The 26,441-nt window shown below is 40.7% G+C and overlaps 1 protein-coding gene across 1 annotated transcript in view; it reads left to right on the top strand.

Moving 5' to 3' along the window:
- The window catches only part of COL25A1 (collagen type XXV alpha 1 chain), a 305,319-nt gene that overhangs the window by 231,760 nt on the left and 47,118 nt on the right, over positions 1-26,441 (top strand). The window contains exons 15-24 of the mRNA XM_082237135.1: positions 330-374; positions 2,001-2,033; positions 2,726-2,761; positions 8,319-8,363; positions 14,273-14,335; positions 16,406-16,474; positions 17,902-17,946; positions 19,778-19,822; positions 20,673-20,750; positions 25,749-25,772. Of these exons, the coding sequence (XP_082093261.1) occupies positions 330-374; positions 2,001-2,033; positions 2,726-2,761; positions 8,319-8,363; positions 14,273-14,335; positions 16,406-16,474; positions 17,902-17,946; positions 19,778-19,822; positions 20,673-20,750; positions 25,749-25,772 (483 nt within the window). The remainder of the gene's footprint in view (positions 1-329; positions 375-2,000; positions 2,034-2,725; positions 2,762-8,318; positions 8,364-14,272; positions 14,336-16,405; positions 16,475-17,901; positions 17,947-19,777; positions 19,823-20,672; positions 20,751-25,748; positions 25,773-26,441) is intronic.

Here is a 26,441-nt window from a genome sequence, read left to right as displayed (position 1 = left end):
GAATGATGGGGTGGAGATGCTCCTTCAGGTATACAGTCCTGTGTTATAACCACTGCTATTTTTCTAGAAATAGAGGTGCCATAACTCTCCATAAAAGCCTCCCTTGCTCTCTTGGAATGGCAATGGTGCCCCCTGAGATGTGCTGGAACTGAGTTCTAGAGAGTTCTGGCTGAAAAAAACAAACCCTGGTTATAACTGATTTTGTGGGGGGAAAATGTGAATAACAATATAATTGGGAGGAAATATTGATAGTGTTACAAATTTTTAGTGGGAGGCAGATGTTGAATTAAACACAGTGCACATATTTAATTGATTGTTTTAATTTTTAGGGTGATTCTGGAGAACCTGGGCCCAAAGGTGACTCAGGAGAAAAGGTACAGTTCTTAGTGAATATTGTGGGGAAAAGTTACGTTCACAGTAATTTAATGCTTAAAAAATGTTTTGAAAAGTATTGAAAACAAACTGCATATAGAATATTTTTTAAAATGTTTTTCTCTGATAAGAGACAATCATAATAGCAATAAGCAAGAGTACAATAGCTATTGTTACAGAATGCATGGTGCTTTACACATTTTGAGGGACCGTGACTGGTTCTTGACCCACATACCTCCCAGGGTGGTTTGAGATTATTAAAATGCTTATCCATTATATCTCTCTATTTCAACAACATAGTCTACATTTACTCAGCTAGCATAAAATGAGATAATGGCACACATCCCCCCCCCCAGTATTATGAATAAATTATAAACAAATCAAATACAACTGGATTTCACAGCTGCATCTCTCCACACAACTATTTCTTTGTTTCTGAATACAACAGGGCAAATCTATTTTCAAATATTATTTCTCAAAGCATGTTATTTACAGTCAAGTGGATGTTGCAGATACTTCAGTCTTTTTTGATCTCCCCATCTCAAAAATTCTTTTTAAAAATAGTTCCTTTCATTAATTTGAGAGTGTTTATATCTGTGGGGTTTACAGAACAAATTCAAGGACAGGCAATTTGAAAGGCATGTGCTCCATCAGAGTGAAGCTTTCCCCCTCTTTTTTCTTCAGTAAATATAATATGAACATAGTATTATCCTGTCATTTGTGATACCTAGTTAGATTTCACTTCTCAAGATAAACTTTATGATGAGTTGGAGAAAAGGGATGATAGCTCTGACAGATCTTGACTGAGAATAAATAGATGACTACAGGGCTCTTTCAGTCTGACTTTATTAATTTAGAGATTTCAACACATCTTGCCATGATAAGTAATTTTTTGGGAGAGAAAGATAGTCTCTTTTTCTAAATAACGGCAATTATCTTGTGATATTTTTTTTAAAAAAACATGAAGAGTCTACCTTCACATGCTATTCCTTTTTCCCAGACCTGTTTAAATTGGCTGTGAAACATGAAAATGAATCTGTAATAATGTCATATAAAACAGGAAAGATGAAGAAGCATTTTTTCTTACACGTGAAATGTTCATTTCAATTACCTGTTCATCTTTGGTCCTACAATGGTCTATGTATGCGTGCCTTACCTTTCAAGGTGGCAAACATAGTCCCCCCTCCACCCAATTTTTTTCTTCACAACAACCCTGTAAGGTAGGTGAGACTGAGAGATAGTGGCTGCCCAAAGGATCACCCAATGAGCTATTTGGCTGGTTGGCTGGGGATTTGTCCACCAACAGACCTAGTCTGACATTCTAACAGCTCTGCTGAGCTCCAATTGTAAGTGATTTATGTCCTTGCTGAGATTTGCTTCTTGAACTTTTTCCCTAAAGAAGGATTAATCTGAAAAATACTAAGCACCTGTGGTTTCCTCCTCTTATTTCCTGCTCATGGGGCCTTCCTGGTTTTATTCTCACAACCACATTACACTCGCTCTCAACTATAGTTTATGAGTGAACATGACCCATAAAATATTTCATGTTTATACTGGTTTGCTACAACTGTTAAATCTCCACTTAAATTTCCACATTTGATCATTATTTCTGGATCTTTTTTATTCAGGGTGATCCTGGATCTTCTGCTGCAGGAATTAAGGTACAGTAATACTTCGTCTAGCGTCCGCTTCAGTGAATGTCCACAGCAAACCCGGAAGTACAGTGGTGCCTCGCAAAACAAAAGGAATCCATTCTGTCATTCTCTTCGTCTAGCGGTTTTTTCATCTTGCGAAGCAAGCCCATTGAAGGATTAGCGGATTAGCGCTATTAGCGGCTTTTATAGGCTTTTAGCGGCTTATCTGCTGATCGGATCAGCTGATAAGTGGCTCAGGAAAAGGGGGGGGGGACCAGCAGGAACTCGCAAGACATTGTCGTCTTGCGAAGCAAGCCCATAGGAAATTCGTTTTGCGAAGCACCTCCAAAACGGAAAACTCTTTCGTCTAGCGAGTTTTCCGTCTTGCGAGGCATTCGTCTTGCGGGGCACCACTGTACCGGAATGGGTTACTTGCGGGTTTGCCACTTGTGCATGCGCAGAATCACTAAATCACACTTTGCGCATGCACAGACAAGGCGCTTTGCCCTGTTTCCTTTTCGGCTTGTGGCCAGGGCTCCGGAATGAATCCCGGTCACAAAACAAGGTACAACTATAATGTATAAATCACAGCCTTTCTCCGATAGCTTTGCTGCTCAATGCCCAAATGAATTTTGCTGCATTTTCCTTCCTTCTTTCCAGCTTGGAGGTACTCCTACACCCATTTTATGATCTTGCATTCTATCATGTGTTTGTTTTAGGGAGAACCCGGAGAATCAGGTCGACCAGGGCAAAAGGTAATGTTTCAAAGTTATTCACTTATGTACTTGCAACTGATAATAATGCTCCATGCATCTGATTAAGTGATATGGTCCACAAAAGCTCATACCGTTAAAAAAATAAATCTTCAAGTTGCCACAAAACTGTTTGTTGCTTTTGCTGCAAAAGACTTAACACAGCCACCATTCTGGAAAGTTAAATGATGCTTTCCCTCAGTATTAAATCTGTGAGATGAATTAATGTTCATTTATTAAGCTCCCTACCACACCATTATTATTATAATTTCATAAATTTCTATACCATCCTTCACCCTTTACAATATAAAAACACAAAAACACATACCATAATAACAACGAAAACAAAAACAATAGCCAGCACTCCACACATAAAATGCCATAATTCTGAGGAGAATTAACAAGGACATATTTCCCCACCTTTCTCCTCACAGAAGTCATCAAATAGGGTGACCAAAGCAGTTTCTGTGCCAAAACCAGGCCTAAGCCCAAGTTGAAATGAATCTAGACAATCAGGTTCCTCCAAGTAGTAGCGGAGCAAGCCGATCAGGCACCTAAGGTAGCACATGTGCCCTGTGCCCAGGGGCAGGGCAAGCCGGGACAGGACTCTTCCAGGGGCCTCCGAGGAGTCTGCCTGCCTCCTCCCACTCAGCTGCCCCACAGCTGGGGGGGAGGCAGCGGGCGGACCGTTTGGGGCAGTGCGGAGCCTGTGGGCACCCAAGCCACCACATCACTCCCAGGAAAGACACATGGCTCGGGTGTGCTGCAGGCCCCGTGGTGAGTGCCACCCAGCATTTTGTCACCTCCTTCAGTGGTGACACTCGGGGCGCCCCGCCCCCACAGCACCCCCCTTCCTCCACCCCTGCCTCCAAGAATGTCTAGCTCTGGTCTGTGACCACCTGCTCAAGAAACCTGCCCAATAATGGGAGATTAGCAGAGAGTGTTTCTTGAGGAGTGGTTTTACCACTCCCTCCTTCAAGCAGGCAAGGACCACCCCCTCTAGCAAGGAGGTATGAAGCACCTCCATGGGCCCAGCCAGTTTCCCATCCCTCCTAGTTTTCATCAGTCAAGAGGAGCAGGGGTCAGCCCAAGACGTTTTGTTACTTGATGCAAAGGACAAGAAGATGCAATCCCCAATCCATATACAAAAGCCAACTAGGCTGGCAGCTGAATCTTGCTTCAACCCTGGCGATGGGACACTGTTCTCCACAGCTGGAAGACAGCAGACTAGTTTAGGGAGTGCAGAACTGACCACTTGACAGTTTCCCTGCAGAATCTGCCACCTGAGCCATCTGTCTCACTCTGCCTAGGGCCTGTCCTGAATAATACAATGCTGTGAAATATTCCTTTAAAAATAAGGGGTTTGTTAAACTAATATGGAATGCCCAGCTACCCTGTTCCCAATGAAGCACATGAAATCTCCTAGAACCACCCCTCATCATTATTCTCTCCTGTTTTCAGAATCACACTGGAAATATATTTCCTAATATGCTTACTTGCCTGAAAAAAGATAACTAGATCATATAAAAATTGCACACCAGGCCGTAAAATGTTTTAAACATTTCACTTTTTATGACACAGTTTGTGCTATGCTGGCTAGGTGCTTGGTTCATTCATTTTACTAGGGATTATATGGGAGGAACAGCAGAAACTACTTAAACTTTACGGAGGATGTTAAGCTGCATTTGGTGGATGGCACCCCAGGGCAGATAGTCTGTCAAAGTCTATAGGCCAGGATATGGAGAGACTTGCTTAAAGGCCTCAGCATGTCCATTGGAATGTTTGGGCTTTCCCCCCTTTGAGCAGCAGACCCTCAGGCAATATCACAAGCACCTTTTGAAAGGTGCCTAAAGTGCTTTCCATATGGCTGTTTGAGAAACTCAAGGCTAATGCCCTTTGGGTGTCCAGAATTAACTGTCCTCCTCTTTTGAATTCTAGTCATGGAGTTTTTAAAAGAATGGCTCAAAAAAATACTGCTTATTTTTTTAAAAAATTGTTGATAAATATGTACATAAAGTATTTGCAGCCAATGGATATTTATGTTTAAAACTGTTATGATCTGCAAATTTATTTTGTTCATAAAGAGTCTCTTTTAATTGGAAAAGCTAGTTAATGCATCTTAGATGAATTAATCTATAAAACCATTAAAATTGTTTATAATGCATTGGATGTACTACAGCATATTTTAAACCATGTTTGAATCATGTTCTCTATTGCTCTTTTCATCAGTCAGGGAATATTTTGCTGAAATGTGGCGTCACTAAAGTGGCTCTCGCTCCATTACATTCATGATTGACCAAATGGATGAGATTGCAATGAATAATCCATAGCCATGAAATCCACATTAATGTAGAATTTGATGAGATCATTGCCTTGGGTGGAAATGCATGATACCATAAATAAATAGATGTAGAGGGCACAATCCATTGGGGATTTCTCCCGTGCAAGATTCCTTGCAACAAAAGTCATCACAGCTGTAGTGTTGTGGAGCTCCCATTGGACTTGGGTCACAAAGTCCATTAAATCTCATCTGATTCAAGGACAGAAAAATCTGTGATGTTTTAAATGCAATACATTTCTCACCTAGTCTTGAGGATATAAGAAAATGTCATTGTCTTACATACGTATAGGTAGACTCCTGAAAAGTAATATTGCTTTTCTGTATTATTTTAGTTGGATTCTTAGAGCTCTCCTGTACATATCTTTTTGTCTGTGGTTGCCAGTGATGCTCAACACATCATAAACTCCATTGCACAACAAATCTTAGTTGGATATAATACAAGCTCTCATATTCTGACCTCCCAGTATATCTCTGCCTTAAAGCACTTGCAATTTCATCTTCAGACCTGTACAGCAGAAGCTATCAATTAGCATTAAGTGATGAGTTTGTGATGGTGCCTAACATATCCTGAGAACCTCTCTGACACTATGAAATCTATGATCCACCATAAATGATGTCTGAACTAAAGACACTTAAAGTAGAAATGAATTGATGTACTGTGCTGCTTGCTGCTTTATTTTCAGTGTGTATAATTCCTATAGATAAAATTTTGAAATTTAGAAACTAGATAAATGCTGGTGAGTAAAATAGTTGCAGAGTGATCTATCCAGCAGATACTGCTATCATGCAGTGTCTGGTCCATTCATTTCAGAGGTACTTGCACAGGTCTCTTCAGTGCCAGCCAAATACATGTTGCTACCTGAAGCAAGCCCAAATGGCACTTGTGCATGCAAACATGGCAGGATCAGCATTTTAAAAACTTTGGCTGCATCATATTCCTGCCTTCATATATCTTCGCTGACCTCTAAGACCAGCCCAGGATCGCTTGAAAATGGCAGCTAGAAGCTGGTCAGTGACAGTGTTTGATGGCCTTTGTCCTATTTTTATTATCACAAGTGATTCATAAAATGCCTTTTCCATTTCATACATCTGTGAAGCAAATAAAATGCATACATTCACTGTGAATGTAAATTTGATTTTAACACGACAAAGGACTTGAAAGTCTTACTGGACGTTGCAATAGAGCTAGGAGCGAAATGTCCCTGCATAGCAAGGTGAAGTACAGGAGCACTAATGGTATTGTAGGAAGCTGATGGAAGTTATAGTCAATCAACATCTGGAGAACTATAGCTTCCTCAGTCCACAGGCTAAATCTATGAGGCTCCGATCTTTACAGTGTTCAAGTCTTGCATTCTACAACACCATAAAAAAGGGACGCGGGGGGCGCTGTGGGTTAAACCACAGAGCCTAGGACTTGCCGATCAGAAGGTCAGCGGTTTGAATCCCCGTGACGGGGTGAGCTCCTGTTGCTCAGTCCCTGCTCCTGCCAACCTAGCAGTTCAAAAGCATGTCAAAGTGCAAGTAGATAAATGGGTACCGCTCCGGCAGGAAGGTAAACGGCATTTCTGTGCGCTGCTCTTGTTCACCAGAAGCGGCTTAGTCATGCTGGCCACATGATCTGGAAGCTGTACACTGGCTCCCTCGGCCAATAAAGCAAGATGAGTGCTGCAACCCCAGAGTCAGCCATGACTGGACCTAATGGTCAGGGGTCCCTTTACCTTTACTCAGGAGCCCTTCACCTTGCCGTGCCTTGCACATTTATCCTAGCTCTAAGGCAACTTCCTGTAAGGCTTTCTAGCCCTTGGCGGTTTGGTCTCTTTTGTCATCAGTAGAATTGGATTTAAGAGCAATGGTAGCAACCACCACTCATGCTGCTGCAGCTAAAACCAGTTCATTAGACTGGGCTGCCTGTCAGCACTTCCTACTAAACAAGCATTTCTGCCAGTTCAATGCACACTCTGCCAGTTTATATATCAAGGGCTTCTTGTTTACTTCTCAGCCTCTTCATCAAAACTGTGACCTCATGGAACTGCCTTTGAATATTGTTAGGCAGCAATTTTCACCCTTCTCCCTTGCTCTTAATTTATCCATAACAGAACAGAGCCCTGTTAGTTTAATGCCTAATCCATTGCTTCAAAACTCTGTTTGACAGCAGACAATATTCAGCATATCAGCAAGTGCCTACTATGGAATAAAAATATGAGCTGTAAATCACAATAAGCTTGTGCAGAACATTAGAGGGGAGAGAACTTTACCACTGTTCTTATATTAACATAAATAGAACAATGGCTAATAATTGAAGTTCATATGCAAGCAAAGTTGTCACTTGCCAGTGCTGTGGAAAATATAATTTATCCCTTGGCAATATTAAATGGATGGGTAGTGTTAATCTGAACCAGTATACCAGCTTATTCTACAACTGAAGTAAATCATGATGCTTTAAAGCAATCATCATCATCTTGCATTTTGGGGGGAAGTTTTAATGGGCATGCAGAGTTAATTGTAGATTCCATGCACATATGGAACTCCTTCTTGGGCAAAGGCTTTTGTCAATTCTGCAGCCATGTGCCTTGCCTGTTGCATGCAGTTTTGCACCAAAGTCCTTGGGTTTAAAAATATTTGGTTTCTTGAATGTGAAGGAAATCACTTTCAAGTAGGACATTTACGACAATTGTTTAGACCATGAGCAACTGTTTTGCTATGAATGCCACAACAGAAGTATGCTATCATAGAGGGCCTGTTCAGATGATGCTTGACCCACAGGTCTCTAGCTTGGGGTGAAACTTGGAGCAGGCCTTAGCCTTCCTTTGTGGCTTAAAAGGCCATAGATTGTTTAATCAGCAAAAGCCTGGTTATGGAGGAACGCTTTTGCCTAGTGCCTGAAGAGATGTTATGAAGGTACCAGGTGAGCCTCTCTGGGGAAAGCATTCCATAAACAGTCTGGTTGGGTTCATATTTAGCTTGTCAGATTGAATGATATCCCTTTCCTCCCCCTGTTTGCTGTTCTGGAGGTTTTCTGGATTCTCCACAGAGTGAATTTTGGGGGTCCTGGGGAGAGGAGAAGTACAGGGGAACCCCATACACTAGCATGGGTTTGTGCTAGTGGGACTAGTTAGTTGAATCCTGCCCCATATATTTAATTTTGACTATGTAGCTATCTTTTGGCTACTAAATGTGGTTTAATGTTCTCCTGCAATGCTATATTGTTTTATTTTGTAGGGTGAGCCTGGGCTCCCTGGACTTCCTGGACTTCCTGGGATTAAGGTAAATATAGTGATGATCTCCATGTAGTGAAGTTGAAACTGTTAAATGAATATGAGAAGGGTGCGTTAACATGTCAACTGGATATATATAAAACATACATTTTTAAAAAAGTTATTATGGAGACTTACAATAACTATGAAATATATTTACAAACAACAGCAGTAATCTCACATAGTCAATGGGCTAACTTCAATAGGACTGGTCCACTGACATTCAAAAAGGCATGTGCATAAAATCCAGTCATGTACATGGACTCAGACTGTAATGTCATTTCCTTTATTTTATGTGGCATGTCAAACCATACAATCATGGTTTGCAAGAGTTGGATTTTACACATAGACGTTGCAACAGAGGCAGGAGATTCATGCACATCAGTGGGTGAGAAGGGAAAGCATGTTTTCACTGCCCACCACAAATAGGAAAGCAAACTTGACAAGTGTATCGTTTGATACATAGCTGTCAGTTACAATCAATTATGCATTCTTGATCTTTGTTTAGTTTTGTAGATTTGGAATGCAATTGTGCGTGATTAGCACGGAAGTTAGCCCATTATATGCAATGGAGCTTACTCCTAGATAAGTGTGCATAGAATCTTTGAGAGTTAGGCAAATAAATGTCTCATGAGCACAGAAGCATATCTTATGAATTCATTACATTCAGCAAGAATGTTCTTACTGTGATATCTTAGGAATAAATTCCGTTCATGTTTTTCCCTCTTTCCCTTTCCCATTTTTATTTCAGTACATCAAGAGTAGCCAGTGTGGTACCCTCCAATGTGTGATTTTGTCACATTGCAGCTCTTATCAGCCCCAGCTAGTTGGCCAAGATCAGGCATGGGAATTACAGTGCAGGAAAATCTGGATGGCACCATGTTGGCCCTGCCTTTCCTACACTGACAGCTGGTTATTGAAGGAAAAAACCCAGAAATTCAATATGTTATAAAGCCTCCTGTGCTGTTGCTTTTTTGGAATAGTTAGAAATGTTACTGGTGTGAGAATGTGCTCCACAGTTTCATTCAGGAAACAGGCAGTGTACTCAAATATAGAATATTGACTCATCAGTGTGAAATCCCATGCTCCCCTTTAAACAAGTCTTCCTTGAACCTTGCATTGTGATACAAAGCAAAATGCCTTTTGGCTTTGTCTGCATTCCAGTATCCCAGGAAGTGATACTCCGTGTATGCATATAATATATACACACCGATTCCTGGTGGGCAGGGGGAACTCTGGAAAAGAGAAATTATTGCCTCTCTTTCTCTTGAAATTCAAGACATGAAGACTGTCTCTTAATAGCAGCCAGCACTCCAGAACTAAGCAAGCCAAGGCACATATGGGACAGGATGTTGACCCGTGTGAATTCCAAAACAGTCTAGGGTTGGGGGAAGATGGATTTGCAATGGCAGCCAGATATGTAAATCTACAAATTGAACCCACCACACAGGCATAGGGGATAACTCTTTATATTATTTAACAATATTTTGGATTAGGTGATTGGAGAATAGCAGCGGTTATCTATTCTTGCAAAATACAAAGTGCATTTTATTTCAGAGATATATAAATTAAATCATGTTTAAATATGAGGATTTTGATGCACTAGAGTTCTGCTAAACAGCTGAGACAGAGAAATTATCTGGGAAATGTTTGGCTGCCATTTTCCCTGCAGGCCTCTTGATGAACCTTGTTTCCTCCAACTTGTGGCTTACTGAAATTGGGATGGTGCAGCTTAATTTATGGTTACACTTCCTGGCTCCCCCTTCCTTACATGTACCATGAAGTACACAAAGTCAAATAGTTTTTAAAACAGTATGGAATAACAGTGCCCTGCCCCACAGCTGCTTGGTGCATGCCATCTTGAACATGCAAGAGTCTTAAGTGCTTTCTTCCCCAAGCAGGCATTGACTTTGTTTAGGAAAGAGTTGGGACCCAAAACTAGTCATACATGGCTATCACAGCTGTCAGAGAGAATGTGGTGAAGCTGTTAGCCCCCTGAAGACTGGCTCCATGGAACCTCAACATGGTGCAACTAAGAGCTGGGGGGGGAGTGGGTGTCCCCCCCAACAATGCATGCATCTCCACTTTAAGAAAATACCAAAATGCAGTTTCCTGTATTCTTGGCTATTTAAGAAGAAGTCCCCTATGGTGTCTGATTCCATAAGGACCCAGATCAAAACAGAATGGGTCTCTTGTTTTCATTTGCCTCTGCATTGCAGAGGCATCTGTATGCCTTGCTGAAATGGAACTGCCTGTTTACTTTGTTTCACACGCCATTAACATCACTAATCTGGGTAGAATTCCATTTGCTTCTTGCTATCTCAGTGGAGTAGTTGATGACAACACAAATCTGAAAAGAAGCAATGTTTGTAGAGTATTCTTGGTACAGTTATGTAAAATAACTTTTGAAGTTTTTGTATTTCTTTCTTGAATAAACCTGAAAGGAGAGTCATAAGGGGAGCCAGAGTAACTTTATTCAAGCAGCCAAATGGACTATTATGTTGAAGTTCTTTAGTGATGTTTTGGTTGAAAAAGCTGGTGATAGTTTTGGCAAACTGGCAGATATCAAGGCAGCAATCTGTGATGGCTAAATATACTGTACTTTGCTCTGTATGTAATTCCATCTTGTCTTTTAAAATTGTGTCTTATTTGGATTGTCAGTTTGTTTGAAATGACATGAACTCCTGCCCTTTTGAGTCATATTAGCCCTGTGCAAACATTCAAACCATTCTCTGTTTCAGCTAATATTGTAGGTAAATGTAGAAAAGAGAGTATGATGTCAATCTTGATGTTGACGACATATCAATAAAACAGTATATATAATTCTGGTATATCCAGAATTGCTGGCTAATCAGGGGAAAAAAATGACTTAGATTAGTTTGTTTTGGGGTTGATTGCGAGGTATTGGGTTGGGGTTGGAAGAGGTCACGGCAGCAGAATTTTCTTCTTTCAAGCGTGGATGCTGGAACTTCATTCTAAGGGAGCAAGTTACTGAGCTCACTTCTAGCACATAATTCCACATGCAAGGTGGCTGCAAGGGCTGCAAGGTGCATGCATACTGCTTCCTCCATAGTCCTCCTCACCATGCTTCTGCTGAGCCAAGGAACATAGTAAGCTGACTTATATTGGGTATATTAATTGTTCCACCTAACTTGCTACTATTTGCTGACCAGCAGTCACTCTCCAGGGATTGTTTTCAGCTTTACCTGCAGATGCCAGGGATTAAATTTAAGGCTTTCTTCATGCAAAATCTGTGCTCTGTCACTAAGCTACAGCCCTTCCCCAAGATGGGGTTGGCAGTGGCAGGACAATATGCCAACTTGCATTGTCAGCTGTTGGGGTTGCATTTACGTTCCCCTCCATCTACAGCTCCTTCAGATCTAGCCAAGAACTGGCTACGGGCTTGTTTCTGGGATCATTTCAAAAGTGGCAATTATAGCTATGTCAGAAAATTGGTAATAGAAGGGAGGGAAGGCATTTGCTGGAGGTGGGGCGTGGTTATGTCTTTATGTTCTTTTTGACAATCAATTAAAAACATTTGTTTTTTAAATAAAAAATAAAATAAAATTAGTAATAGGAGATGATGTGTCTTAACATCCAGGAACATTCGCCAATGTGGGCTTCGTTCTAAATATTTGATCACGTTTAAAGCCAAAGAGTTGGTCCTGGCACTGCACAGTTTGCCTACAAACACATTCACATGCATGGTTGTTAATGCGAGTGCTAATAGATGCCAGAAATCTGCTGGCAAAAGGCTTATACAATGGTGCTTTCCTGGGGTTCTTTAGGGATTATATCTGCACAGGTAAACCATTCAAAAAAGACTGCTTATAGGAATTAATTCTAGATCAAGATGTTTAGCCAGAAGTATTTTTCTATTCTATGTGACAAGGAGTTGGGGCCTCTCTGTGTGTTATGGAGACTTGAGAAAGGGTACATGAAAGCTGACTGGGACATTTTAGCAGTACTCTTGGCCTGGCAGTGATGGAGATTTCCTGTAACACAAGAGGAGAAGGAAGTAATCAGCCTCTTGTTTATACAAATATATTTAATAGGCTTTCACATGCCAAAATGTTAGACATGTAAAACTCATGGCAGCGATTGTGGTTACAGAACTAGGGGGCGGTTTATTGAGGATGAATTAACATGAAGCAGCATACTGATGTGATTTTGAGCATGTTGCAGTAGTGTGAGAAAGTTTTCTAGGAACTCTGTAAAATCAAAGCATTCTATTAATATTTTTGAAGATGATTTAAGAGCCTTAAAGTGTGCTTATTAAAGTAAGTTTGATCATGAAATCACTTTTTATTTCTGGCCACTGAAATGAGTTTGGAGTTGTCAGATTGCTGGACTGGCTTGTAACAGTGTTTTCATCATTTGTTCATCATTTGCCTCCCAAATAATAAGCTGGTAACTATTTTCATTGGTGCCTTTTAACAGAGTTTAAACATGCTCTGTTTTTCGCAACCTATCTCACGACAGTAAAACAAATGATTTACTATTCTTTACCTCTCCCTCCTTTTGTTCTTGGCTCTCACTTGCAATTTATTGATCCATTTAATGTTCTCTGCAATGCTTACACACTATGCTAATTTATCCAAATACAGTTTTTGTTTCCAGCTGTTCAGGAAATGTCTTTGCCTTCATAAAGTGGTAATTTTTTCACACCAACATAACTTACTGTATTTGTAAGTCCGCCTAGAGGGCAAGTTGACACTTCCCTGTTCTTTCACTGTATAATTAAGCCTGAGTTATTGACATCTGTCTCTTTTCATAGTAATGCCAACAGTTACAGTGCAAAATTTGTTTGTCATTTTTCATTATTTTGTAGGCAAATATCTCACATTTCATACTAGTTAGTACAAATAAAAATATTGTGCTTGAATTAAGGGACTAATTTAAATTAAGTGACTAAAGCAGCAAACCCGTGCATACTTACTGGTACTTGAGAATAAGTCCAATTGTGGAATGAAGATAGTGGAACTTACTTCTGCACAAACATGCATAAGATGGGTGTGTTGGGCTGCAATCCTATACTGTACCGTCTTTCCTGGGAGTAAGTCCCATTCAACACAATAGGACTTACTTTTGAATATAAATGTATAGGGCTGCATTGTTAGCCTTCATTTTACTTTCTGCACTGGTGGCTGACTGCACAAGTAATGCTTTTTTAGCATTTAGCATGAATCTCACCTACAGCAGACAAAATCCTTGCTACAGTTCTGCTATTGTTTGTAAACTGCCTTGATTATTTCTATAGAAGGGCAGGATAGAAGCACTAGAAAGTTTATCACATTAGTTTTCTAGAACAAATGAAAAGAACCTCATTTTTATTTGCATGTTGCTCTTTTCATTCAGTTTCTTCCTCTTAAGTTAGTTAGTATTGCCAAAACTATGTAAAGAGAAAGGGGTTGTGTTTGTCCCAGATTCTGATATAACATCTGCATAATAATGTCAAACACAATTGTTCTTCTTTTTAATCCTGGAATGAAAATTTGTTTTGTAACCAAAATTGCAAATGTTTAATATTTTGTAAGTTGTGAATGAAATGTAACTACAGCTAATTAGTTCCCTTTTCCCACTGAATCCGTCATGTTATTAGCCTTGTCTTGGTAGACTTTTTTTTTTTTTTACATAAATTGTAATGTAATCCAGGAAGCCTAACATGCATTAATTCCATGAAAAACAAGATGTAAGAGCTTCCAGTTCATTTGCTTTTCTTAAACTCAATGAAGCTTTTCTTGAAGAGCTCTGTGCTGGTGGAAATCAAACTTGATTAATTGTATCTGTCTATAGCAGTTGGATTTGCAGTTAGAAAACCATGGGCGACTAGGAAAAGTATCATTAGAGGTAAACTTATTTTTACTGTAATTATTCACAGTTAAATTAACAGAGATCTAATGTGCTCATTTTTCAAAGGGTGAACCGGGTTTCATAGGACCACAGGGAGAACCTGGATTACCAGGATTGCCAGGAACAAAGGTATGTTTCACATTCCCCCCCCCCTTAATGTATGTAGCTTACTTCATATCATATTAGTTCAAAACCTAATCCTTATCCTAGACCAAAGCACATTCACCCAACCAACCGTTAAAGCCAAACTGAAGTGATATGTACATTTTGCTGGAACTGAAAGAGAGAATAGAATCAGGTCCACTGGTGGCTCTGCTGAGAAGCCCAGCTTCTTCTGTTTTCTCTCTCCCTCAAGTGTCACTAGAAGCAGCCATTGCAGAAGGAGGATGAGAAGGCAAGTAGAGCTCAGCTGAGAGACCAGAGCTTTTGGCTCCACCTCCCCTTGAACATTTTCTATTCCAGCTGCTTGTTCTAGGAACTTGGTAAATAAGGACTAATGGTTGAGGGGAGATCTGCACCAAATATTTAAATTGCCTTCAACACACATGACTTTCCCCAAAGCATGCTAGTTTCTCTTTCACAGACCTATGATTTCTAGTACCTTTATCAAACTACCGTTCCAATGAAGCTTTGGGGGAAATCACCTGCTTTAAATGTGTGTTGGCTGTGATTTAAATAGATGCTGTGGATGCGCCCTGAATTTACTTTTCTCCTTCTACCCCCCCCATCCTTTAGTCTGCTGTGCAATATCTATTCCAGCAAACCTTTGCAGGGGTCCAGCTTGCCACTGGAGGCATAAGTGACCTCAGTTGCAAGGAGTACCTTTTACTAGCTACAGCTGGTTCACTAGCAATAGGCGTTTCTGCACAGGAATAGCCCAGCTGGTCCAGTCAAAGCTATCAGGACATGTGATTGAAATCCCTTTGGACTACTGTCTGGGTTTTTAGCAAGCCCATATCTGCCAGCTTGGGCAGGGAGACTGTGGGGCAGCAGGGTAAGCACTACAACCCATTCTGCCTCTATGGCCCAGTGTTAGGTATGGTCCCTTGATAATGCACTTTGAGTAGAGCTGTTTATTTTATTTTAACATCAAGCTCTTCAGGACAAGAGTTTGGATTTGATATCCCACATTATCACTACCCAAAGGAGTCTCAAAGTGGCTAACATTCTCCTTTCCCTTCTCCCCCACAACAAACACTCTGTGAGGTGAGTGGGGCTGAGAGACTTCAGAGAAGTGTGACTGGCCCAAGGTCACCCAGCAGTTGCATGTGGAGGAGCAGAGACGCGAACCCGGTTCCCCAGATTATGAGTCCACTGCTCTTAACCACTACACCACTGGCTCTCGTAAACCATCATTCACATTTGTACTCTGTAAACCATCATTCACTATCTTGGTGCTGTATAGTAACAAATAATATGGACCACTCTGTTTGCTCTGAGCATGTTCTTAATTGTACAACCTGAACTGCCTTTCAGTTTTCTCCTTAATCAGAGCGTTAGAGACTTCTGAACTTTCAGATTCACTTAATGAAGGAATGGGGAGCCCATGGCCTTCTTGCCAGATGTCCAACTCACATAATCTCTTGAAGTTCGCCATGCTGTCTGGTGCTGATGAGAGTTACAAACAATGTCTGCGAGGCCACAGGTTCCCTTCCCCTGCTTTAGAGGCCACAAATGCTCTTTGGAAAATCAAATCTCTATCCACATTTGATGCATTCCCCCAGTTGAACTATTACACTAAATTTGCAGTGGGTGGGGCAATATCGCCGTCTGATTAGCTGCCCAGTTGCTCACCTTGAAAACAGGATGAAGAACTGAAAGCATCTAAGACTCTGGTGATTGTTTAAAACACTGGAACTAATAAAATGAAAGCACTTTAAAAATGGTTTGCTTTATCTCTCTCGCTTCTCCCTCCCCCTGTGCTTCATATTCATATTTAATCCATAGCATTTGAAACTTTCACGGTAGTTTAACATTGACAATTCAGATGAAGTAGCAGTAAGCATCCACTTCTGGAACATAATTTATTTTCCAAAAGAAAGGTTTGTCACTGTATTGTGCTTATCAGCTCTCCATTTGAAATATGTTCAGGATATTATGCTCTTTAATGTTTATAAAATGGCTAGTTACCATGCCTGCTGCTGCCTGTATTCTATAATATTTTCCTCTCATCTTGCTTTCTCTGGTAACTTTTGACAGGGTGAAAGGGGAGAAGCAGGGCCCCCTGGGAAAGGCGAACGAGGTGAGCCTGGAGCTCCAGGGCCAAAGGTCAGTTTGGTTTAACTTTGACAATTAAAGTGTGCATTTTGGAGCTTTGTGTTTTGGTGTGTGTGTTCTTAAAAAAATAAAAGCTCTGCTAGTGATAAAAATAAATTTCAGTGTGATTTATAGTGCACTACAAAAGTCATTTGAATTTATGCTGGTCACTTTGGGGCACAGCCCAGCCAGAAATTATTTATGTAAACTGAGGGATCAAATGTTAAAAGCCAAACCTGTAGCTATGCACAAAATTTCTTCTTCATAATTGCAATATTGAAATTTAGGACTTTCAAGTATGTCTATGCAGAATTAACATCCTAAGGTGCTCACCATTGCAATGTTTCAAGTCCAGCTAATAAAATAAAATAAAATAAAATATTGACAGTGCAGTCCTATGTCTGCTGAGAAGTCTCATCAAGTTACTGCCAGGTAAGTTTGTATATGATTGCAACCTTAACCTGGTTTCTAACTTTGAGTCAGGAAGGAGTACTTCTACGTACATTCCATTATCTCATTAATTTACTGCTACAATAGGATTTAGGAATTCTTTATGCTTATTGCTTGCATCAATGTAATTTATTCAAAAGGTCTGAGAGCTACCCAAAATATTAAGATAAGAATTACAGGCCTATGGGTAGTATTCAATATTAGTCACACTCAGAGTAGATCCATTCTACTCCACTGAAATTAATGGGCAAATTATTGGTAAAATATTTTGGCCGCCCTTCACCATAAAGTTCTAAACTGAGTTACAACAATTGAATATACAATTATAAAAATGAATAAAACCATTGCAATTATGAAAGAAATAAAACCATTTTTGGGGGGCAGAGCAGTATAAATTCAGCAAAAGAGGTGGGCCTTTACTGTCAAAGGCCAGACATAACCAACGTAGGTCTATTAATTTCAGTGGGGTTGCTCAGAGTAGAACTTTTTTGGAGACAACCCTCTACAACGAAGGCATACAGTTTTATTTCCTCAGTTATTCTGAGTAAATGGACCCATCCAAATTGGTTTCTTGATTTGCAATGGTTACTTTATCTGACAAGTTGATGTCTGAGGGGAATTGAGAGAATTTAGCAAGCTGCTGTAGTAAGAATTATCATGTAGCCTGGATTCATTAATACTAAATCATTCATCATTCATATACCTGCATTAATATCTGTTATTTAGAAGCTTAGTTGTCATTATTGTAAAATGAAGTGTTTCTACCACACCAGTAATGGGGAACCTGTAGCCCCCTGATGTTGCTAAGCCGGAGCTCCAATGATCTCTGCCCATTGACCATGCTTGCTAGTCCAACAACATCTGGAGGGCTACAGCTTCCCCATCCCTGCACTAACTTTACAGGTAGCTGATACTAATTCCTTTTCTTCTCACTTTCCTTTTTCTGTCCTCATTTCTCCTGTCCATCTTGTATGTATTCCATCATCCAGGGAAGGTCAGGCGAATCTGGAGCTAGAGGCCCAAAGGGGTCGAAGGTCAGTAGTAAGCAAATTTTGGTTTTACTGATTCAATGTGATGTGGTGAGGTTTTGTGGTCTGTTGTTTAGTTCATTTTATATGTGTATAGACTGCCCTTCAAGCAAACAGTTTGCAGGGAAGATTACATTAAAACAAAGTAACGGCAAAATAGCAGAAGGCCTTTTTCTGTGCCAGCAACCTGGTTGTGGAATTTCCCCTCAAAGACTAGTCTCGTCCCTGATGGTCTTTAGGCAGGGAGTGAAAACTTTCTTATTCTGTGTGGCTCTTGATAGTTTTTGACTTATGATTGAAGAGTATTAACTATGCTGCTTTTGATTACAGTCATACCTCGGGTTACAGACACTTCAGGTTGCGTTGTTGTTGTTTTTTGGGTTACGGACTGCCGAAACCAGGAAGTACCAGAACGGGTTACTTCTGGGTTTTGGCAGTCGCACATGCGCAGAAGCACCGAACTGCAACCCGTGCATGCACAGACATGCCACTGTGGGTTGCGAATGCTGCAGGTTGCAAACGTGCATCCTGCCCGGATCACGTTCGCAACCTGAGCATCCACTGTATAAGTTTTTTCTTTTTCTGTTTTTGTTACTTGGTAGTGTTTTCTTTCATTTTGTTCTTTTATGTAAATTGCTTTGATCCAGAATGCAGAATACAACTGTTTCAAAGGTAGTCCTGTGGGTAACATTAAAGAAGTAAATCCAAAGTTTTAGCAAAGCATATTTAGCAAAGGCCAGGCTGTGCAGGAGAGGCCACAACTGGTATACTAGCCTAAATGGATGAAGGGCACTCTAGATGCTGTTTGGGGCTGTAATGACAAAGCTATATCCAGGAGACCACTAAACTGTGAACCAGATCCTATACAGTGAGTACAGCTCCATCTAGATCAGACTGAACACTACTGTATCTCCCTCAACACAGCACCCTTAGCTGGATAGATGTTGCCAAGCTTGCTCAGACACATCTGCACACTGTTTCCCTGTATTCAAGAGATCACCAATGATGGGGGGATTTAGCCAAATGTTGCACAATGAGGAACTGTTCCCAACATGACCCTCTGCAAGAAGATAGGCTGCTAAGGTCGCCTCGTAGAAGTTTCACTGTGCAAAGGCTGCTAAAGTGTTATTGTTGTTGTTTCTTATTTAAAACCACATTAACACTGAAAACATCTTGGTTCAGTCACAAGCCGAGCTGTACTGTCACAAATAGCCTCAGAGCTGTGTACTAATGTCTTTCTAGAGCAGCCTTTCTCAATCTGTGGGTCCCCAGATGTTGTTGGACTACAACTCCCATAACCCCAGCTAGCAAGGCCAGAGCTCAGGGAAGATGGGAGTTGTAGTCCAACAACATCTGGGGACCTACAGGTTGAGAAGCGCTGTTCTAGAGTCTTCTCTGACTTTCCGCTAGATTATTGTTACTATGAGCAAATGGGTACTCTGTTGCCGTCCTAATCAAGTCTCATACTGAATCTAGGCTGATCACAAAGATACAGCCCTTCTGTTATGTGCAGTGAACTACTTACATATGGACCACAGCTTAGCAAAACACATCTGTTGCTGTTCAAACTCACCAATCCGTGGTGCCATTGGGGGTGGGGCCAGGTGGACAGACCACAGGTGAGCAGGCTTCACTCCGGTCCACACCTGGGGCTTAAATTTGGGGCAGAGCCTGCGCTGAGTGCGCAGTTGGCTTTGGATCTTCAGAGGGAGGAGCAGGTTCCAGTGAAGACTCAGAGAGAAGTGTGTCGTGGGACAGAGCTACTCATAGTGAGTTGGTGAGTTTATCGCGTCCTTCCCCACGTGAAACTTGAAATACTTATTTTGCTTTTTATTAGGGTGATTCTGGAGACAAAGGTGATTTGGGGGCAATGGGTCCAAGGGTAAGTGACTACCATTTGAGCCATTCCATGCAGCATGATATCCGTTGCAGCTCACTTCCTCAAGCCACCCAGATGAAATCAGCAACATTTTAAAACAACTAAAGTATATGTCTGGGTAGGCTTGCGGAAATAAAAGAATTGTTTTCCGCAGGCATCTAAAACGGTATAGCAAGAGTACCTGTTTGATGTTAATAGGCAAAGAGATCTAAAAGTATTCAGCCACACTAAAAGGTTGACTCCTTAGAGAAGCAAAACAGGTATTGTCTGTGAATAAATATTATAGCCTTGATCTGCAACATTTTAGCTTTGATTTGCATTATATCTCTGATGCACGCTGGGTTGTGATGAGTTTTTCTGAGACTGCAAATTCCAGTTGTTATAATATTAGTCAGTTTTCCATTTAACACATTGGTATGATCAGACTAAAAGAACACATTGTCACTGATGGCATTGAATAGATGATTAATCTTGTCTGTTCTAAAGTTATCATTAGCATTATCAAGGCCAATCAACTCTTAAGCACGTCCATCAAGATTCTATGTGCATTTGTACACCTTGGGTAGCACAGACTGTGTGATACCAATAAGCTATCTGAAGAGAGTGAGCTTGGTGCAGCATTTGAAAATGAAGCAGGAAATATGCATCAATCCATCATATTCTGGTATAAATCTTCCAGGCAGCTAACATGCCATTTCTGTAATAAAGCAAAATGATACCCTGAATGGAACTGTGCTGTAATCAGCAGCTCCGGCAAAATTTTATGTTGCCTTCCTCAAATTGATGAGAATAGTGAGTGATTTGTATGCTGTGCTCTTGATCCAAATAACATTTTGGGGTGAATGTTTTACAGGGCCCTCCTGGACAAAAAGGTGATCAAGGGGCAACAGAGATAATTGATTACAATGGCAATATCCATGAAGCTTTGCAGGTATGTCACCAGACGTCATTCACAGTAGGCATAATTATATTTTTCCTTCCATGCCCTTTGAGTTGGAATAGAAAGTGTAATCATGGTATTCATATGTTGCCATAGTTTAGGAGTTGAGTATGTGGTTTGCATCCATCCATCCATCCAACTATCCATTGCCAGTCCCTGTGAAATATCTCAGCAAGGCTGGTAAATAAGTACACAATGGTAAGATAAATGGATTGATAGTCTGACCAAGGCAGCTCTCTGTGTTTATTTTAATGATACTCTAGAATATTCTGTTACTGGCAGTATAGTGAAATGGACACTCACCTGACCTTCTGACAACTGAGTCGCTGCTGCTTACCAGAAGGGGAGGGATGAGTTTGTAGTGAGGTTGACAGGGTGCAAAGGCATCAGTTGAGCCAATCTGGTGCTTCTACTGGAGAATTTATGTAACACTGACCTTCCCACCCCCTCCTTCCTGATAAGCAGCATGGACTCAGCTGTCAGAAGGTCAGGTGAATACTGCTACCACACTGTCCGCTACTGGCTTCTGGCTTCAAAAAACAAGCAGAAGTACCAGATTGGCACCACCAGTGCATTTGCAATCCACCAACCTCACAATCGCTGCACCTCTTGCTCCATCCATCCTGATACACTGCAGTGACTCAGCGGGACTGAGGTCAGATGACTAGTGCAGCTCCACCATACCACTTGCTGCTGTTTCCATTTATATGTCAAATCCATCTACAACCCAAATTAGTAATAGTAATAGCCTTCATAACCTTTTGCCTGTCTTTGTTGTACTCCACAATTCATAAAAGCAAAGGTCTGGTTTAGGTCAGGCGAACAATTACAGGCTCGGGCATTTAGGTGAATTTTCTTGCAGACAGATGCACTATGCTGCCATGTGCATTAACTCACAGGGAGAAATGGTGTCATTGGCATATGAAACACAAATGTATGGTAATAATTTCAGAGAAGGTTTGGGTGATTTCAGCTCAGCCTGTTGAAATACCTGGGTTACACTGCCATGATTGAAATTTCTATAACCACATGAGGAGAACTGAATAGGTCTAAAAGCCATCCGATGTAAGTAGATCTAAAAGGACTTGTAAAAGATGCTCAGTCTTTGAATCTCCAAGTGAAGACGAACAGCAGTATTGTTATATGTCAGCTGTACCCTAAGAATTAGCAGTGATCTTTTCCTCTCTTCCGAGATTCGTCAATGCACACTGAACTTATGGAAAATTCAGAATTTGGCTGTTATTTAGCTCCCCTCAGGACTTGGAATGCTATTTCAAGTAGGAATTGGCTTTGTTCCTCACAACAAGAAGGCTGTCCTCCTGGATGTGTGCTTAAGACCAGGGAAATAAACCAAAAAATAAGACAGAATTTTGCTGGCTGGCTTGCAGTTCCTCTGAGTCATTCCTTCAACTTCATTACACGGGTCATTAGAGAATAAGTCATTTTCATTCAAGCAGCACAGAACACTGTAAGAATTCAAAACCAAATAAGACTATTTCACCTACAAGTGGCCAATCCCGAAGTTCACTTCTTCTTCCTTCAGAAAGATCAAAGACTACAGTGAGCCCCAATCCAGTGAGATTATTTTACCCATGCACTACACAGGGGGTTATGTGTGTGAACAGTAGGGCTCTCGCATTGCAGAAGAAGAAGAAGAGTTTGGATTTGATATCCTGCCTTTCACGCCCTTTAAGGAGTCTCAAAGCAGCTAACATTCTCCTTTCCCTTCCTCCCCCACAACAAACACTCTGTGAGGTGAGTGGGGCTGAGAGACTTCAAAGAAGTGTGACTGGCCCAAGGTCACCCAGCAGCTGCATGTGGAGGAGCGGAGACGCGAACCCGGTTACCCAGATTACGTGACTACCGCTCTTAACCACTACACATGCCTACCCAGAGGCCAGTTCTGTTAAGGGTCTTATGGTCAGCTAAATAGGTATTGATTGACAGCATTAGTAACCTTTAGCGCTTTGCACAAATGATCTCTCATAGTTCTCCACTATTTCTATGGGAAGATAAATTAGAGGCCATTTTACAAATTTCTTAGTTTAGCAGGAGAAGAAATTAATTTTTCTATTTTTTCTATGGTGTTTCTTTTACTTTTGCAAGTGGTAGCGGCATTAACTATGTTGGCAGCCATCCACCACTCTAACCTTCCACACCATTCCAGAGCATTAGGGTAGTTGGGAGAATGTAAGCTACACACACCCAAGAAAGTTGAGAATTTTCAGAGGGGGAAAAATATTTAAAGTGATCTTTCTCTAAGAGAATGGGGCTGAGAAAGAAAAATCTCAGGCTATTTTTCCAGGAAAAATAATGGCTTCTAGGAAATTTGGACTCACCTCGTCTAGTTTTGCCAAGTATTAAGCCCTTCAACAGCAGTACTCCAGCAAACTGCTTTACAAACTGTAAGGTAAAGGTAAAGGTAAAGGTACCCCTGCCCGAACGGGCCAGTCTTGACAGACTGTGGGGTTTGTGCGCCCATCTCACATTTATTGGCCGGGGGCCAGCGCTGTCCGGGGACACTTCCGGGTCACGTGGCCAGCGTGACATCGCTGCTCTGGCGAGCCAGAGCCGCACACGGAACGCCGTTTACCTTCCCGCTGGTAAGCGGTACCTATTTATCTACTTGCACCCGGAGGTGCTTTCGAACTGCTAGGTGGGCAGGCGCTGGGACCGAACAGCGGGAGCGCACCCCGCCGCGGGGATTCGAACCGCCGACCTTTCGATCGGCAAGCCCTAGGCGTTGAGGCTTTAGCCCACAGCGCCACCCGCGTCCCACCAAAACTTGTATTTCAAAACTGTATTTCAAGCTAAATATTTTTTCATACATGACCTGTGTAGCTGTTATTTTCCATAATAGTAAACTGTTTGCTTGCTTGCTTGAGTTCATACATGCCCTTTTCTGTAAGATCCCTTGGTGGGTTGCAACGATATTACAAATGGCTAAAACAACTTACAAACATAAGAAGCATATATATTGGATGTCAAAGGCCAGGCCACTATAGATGTCCACCTCTGACTCATTTCTGCAGATCAGGATCAACAGTTGTAAAGAGAGGTTTGGTCCTTAAATCCTACATTTTTTAAAGTGTGTGGGGTAAATATTGCCATAAAGTGATATTAGGTATTAATGCTAGGTATACAATAATGACAAAACCAGTGTATTAGAAACCATTAATTTACCAGAAAAGGAGTATTTAGAACTAATACATCCATTCGGATGAGAAAATGAATTCAAAGCTCTAAACACTGTAGGTCCCAAATGAATCAGACCATTTCCAACAATTTTCTGTATGCCAAGTTTGCTACAACAGGGGCATGTAGAGATATATTTCGTCTATGGGATTCCCTTTTCCTTCCATTTGCAGATTGCCAAAATCCAACTTGGACTGTCTTATGGAAATGATGGAAAGATTTTTATTTGAGTCATAGTTTAGTGGTCAGAGATAAGCAAGGGGTTGCTTTAGTTATACATTTATTAATAATCCTTGTGTTTCCTTTATTCTGCCCTATAAAGATTGGTATCAAGCCAGCGCTTTCAAGGAACAATGCAGGCTATAAATCAAAACAGACAAGCACGGTGCTTCTCAAGTCATTTTTCATGGTGTTAAGCAGAGCTGAATATTAGTGTGCTTCATTCTTTGTAACTCCTTTATATGAAATAATTGAAAATGTTCCACCTTACAGAGAGCCATTACAATGCTAGATGCTAGATTCCTAGTTAGGATGATACCACTCTTTTATGAAAGTAAGCAAAGTAATATTCTGTTAGATGCAGACAATAGGTGATGGCGTTATTCACTAACTGTGCAGGATAATTTTTATAAACAATCAGCCTAGCAAATAGTGTTTTCTTACTCTAGTAGTGTTACTGCAATTCATGAACAATAGTATGTAACCAGCACAGCTTCTCAAAGTTTGATGAGACACTGTTCTTTTTCTAAAAGACTATGTGGTACTATCAGGAAAAGTGTGAGGATTGTACCACTTACCTTCTCACAATGTGCCTATGTGTTTGAGTTGGACTTAGCAGTTTGAAAGCATACCAGCGCGAGTACATAAATAGTACCGCTGCAGTGGGAAGGTAAACTGCATTTCCATGTGCTCTGGCACTCGTCATGGTGTCCCATTGCTCCAGAAGCAGTTTAGTCATGCTGGCCGCATGACCCAGAAAACTGTCTGTGGACAAGCGCCGACTCCCTCGGCCTGAAGCGAGATGAGTGCCACAACCCAGTAGTCACCTTTGACTGGACTTAACTGTCCAGGGGTCCTTTACTTTTACTGATAAGGATCACAGTCTTAAATTGCTGGTGTATCTCTGAGATTAGTACCGTATTTTTCGCTCTATAACACGCACCCAACCATAACACGCACATAGTTTTTAGAGGAGGAAAATCCGTAGGCATGACACCCGTAGGCATTCCCTCCATAACACGCACAGACATTTCCCCTTACTTTTTAGGAGGAAAAAAGTGAGTGTTATGGTGCAAAAAATACGGTAGGTCTATTTCTGTTCTGACCATACTGGAAACTCATTGGAATTTGAAGAATACACAAGAATATCATGTTTAAAGAAATGTCTGTTTCTAACAGTAATTAAACCTATGCAGCACATTCCACAAAGTATTTAAGATTTGAGTACTCTTAAGCTTATTAACGTCTTTGATGCCAATGTTCTCTAATGTGTGGATCACAGACATTTACTGGCAATGCAAATATATCCTTTTCAAAATCTGGAGGTGCCTTGGGCATGAAAATCTTATGGACAGGTTTAAGTTTTTTTAAAACAATCATACTTATTAATATCAATTGTGTTTAATGTTGTTGTTTTTTATAAAAAAGACAGTTTTCTTTAATTTATCTGAGACAGGCAAACACTTATCCCAAACTGCCCAAATTCTGTGAAATCCATTACTAAACAAGCAAAGTATTTTATTTCAAACTGAACATCTGGTAACATTGTCTTCTGTTAATACATTTTGCCAACAGAGGATTACCACCCTAACTGTCACGGTAATTCTTATTGCATGACTTATAGTGTTTTGTAGCTCTTTTCTTCCTTGGTGTTGCATGTTCATAACTTGCCTGATTTAGAATGTGTCTGTTTCATCAGATATTGACTTATCACTACATATAGTTCTACATCAAGTGTTATCAGTGTTGAAAACCAGGACTGCAGTTGAAATTAATAGCAATGATCCCATTCATTTCAGTAAAGAGAATGATTTAAAACTCTTGTTTGCTAGTCTAACAAGTTTATCTTTATTACAGCTGTGCATTTTCACTTCTGTTTCTTTTAGTAGGAATTTTTGAAGGCAAGGCTTGCGCAGGATATTTCCCAGTAGTTTTGTGTTTTGGATTGGTGTTTTTTTTTTAAGCCGTATTTCATAGAAGTTATATGCTAGAAGACACAGACCACACTTACTCCAGAATATTCTTTAATTCATCCTGTAGAATTCATTAGGATCTAAATGACAGTGCTCCAAAATAAGTGATTTGTGAGCTGCAACCAGAGTTGTCATCTCAAATGCAACTTCTTTACATTAAAAAAATGTCCCTTTTCCTGTTCAGTGTTGGTAGAAAGTAAGTGTATTAATTCCAAATGTAAAAAACATGGTTAAAGGAAATTTCAGTTGAGCAAGCTGAAAATTTGTCTGTACCTCAAGATCTGATACAGTGAAC

This window comes from Podarcis vaucheri (assembly GCF_965113315.1).
Source record: "Podarcis vaucheri genome assembly, chromosome: 9".
NCBI lineage: Eukaryota > Metazoa > Chordata > Lepidosauria > Squamata > Lacertidae > Podarcis > Podarcis vaucheri.
This window is presented reverse-complemented; position numbering and strand designations above follow the sequence as displayed.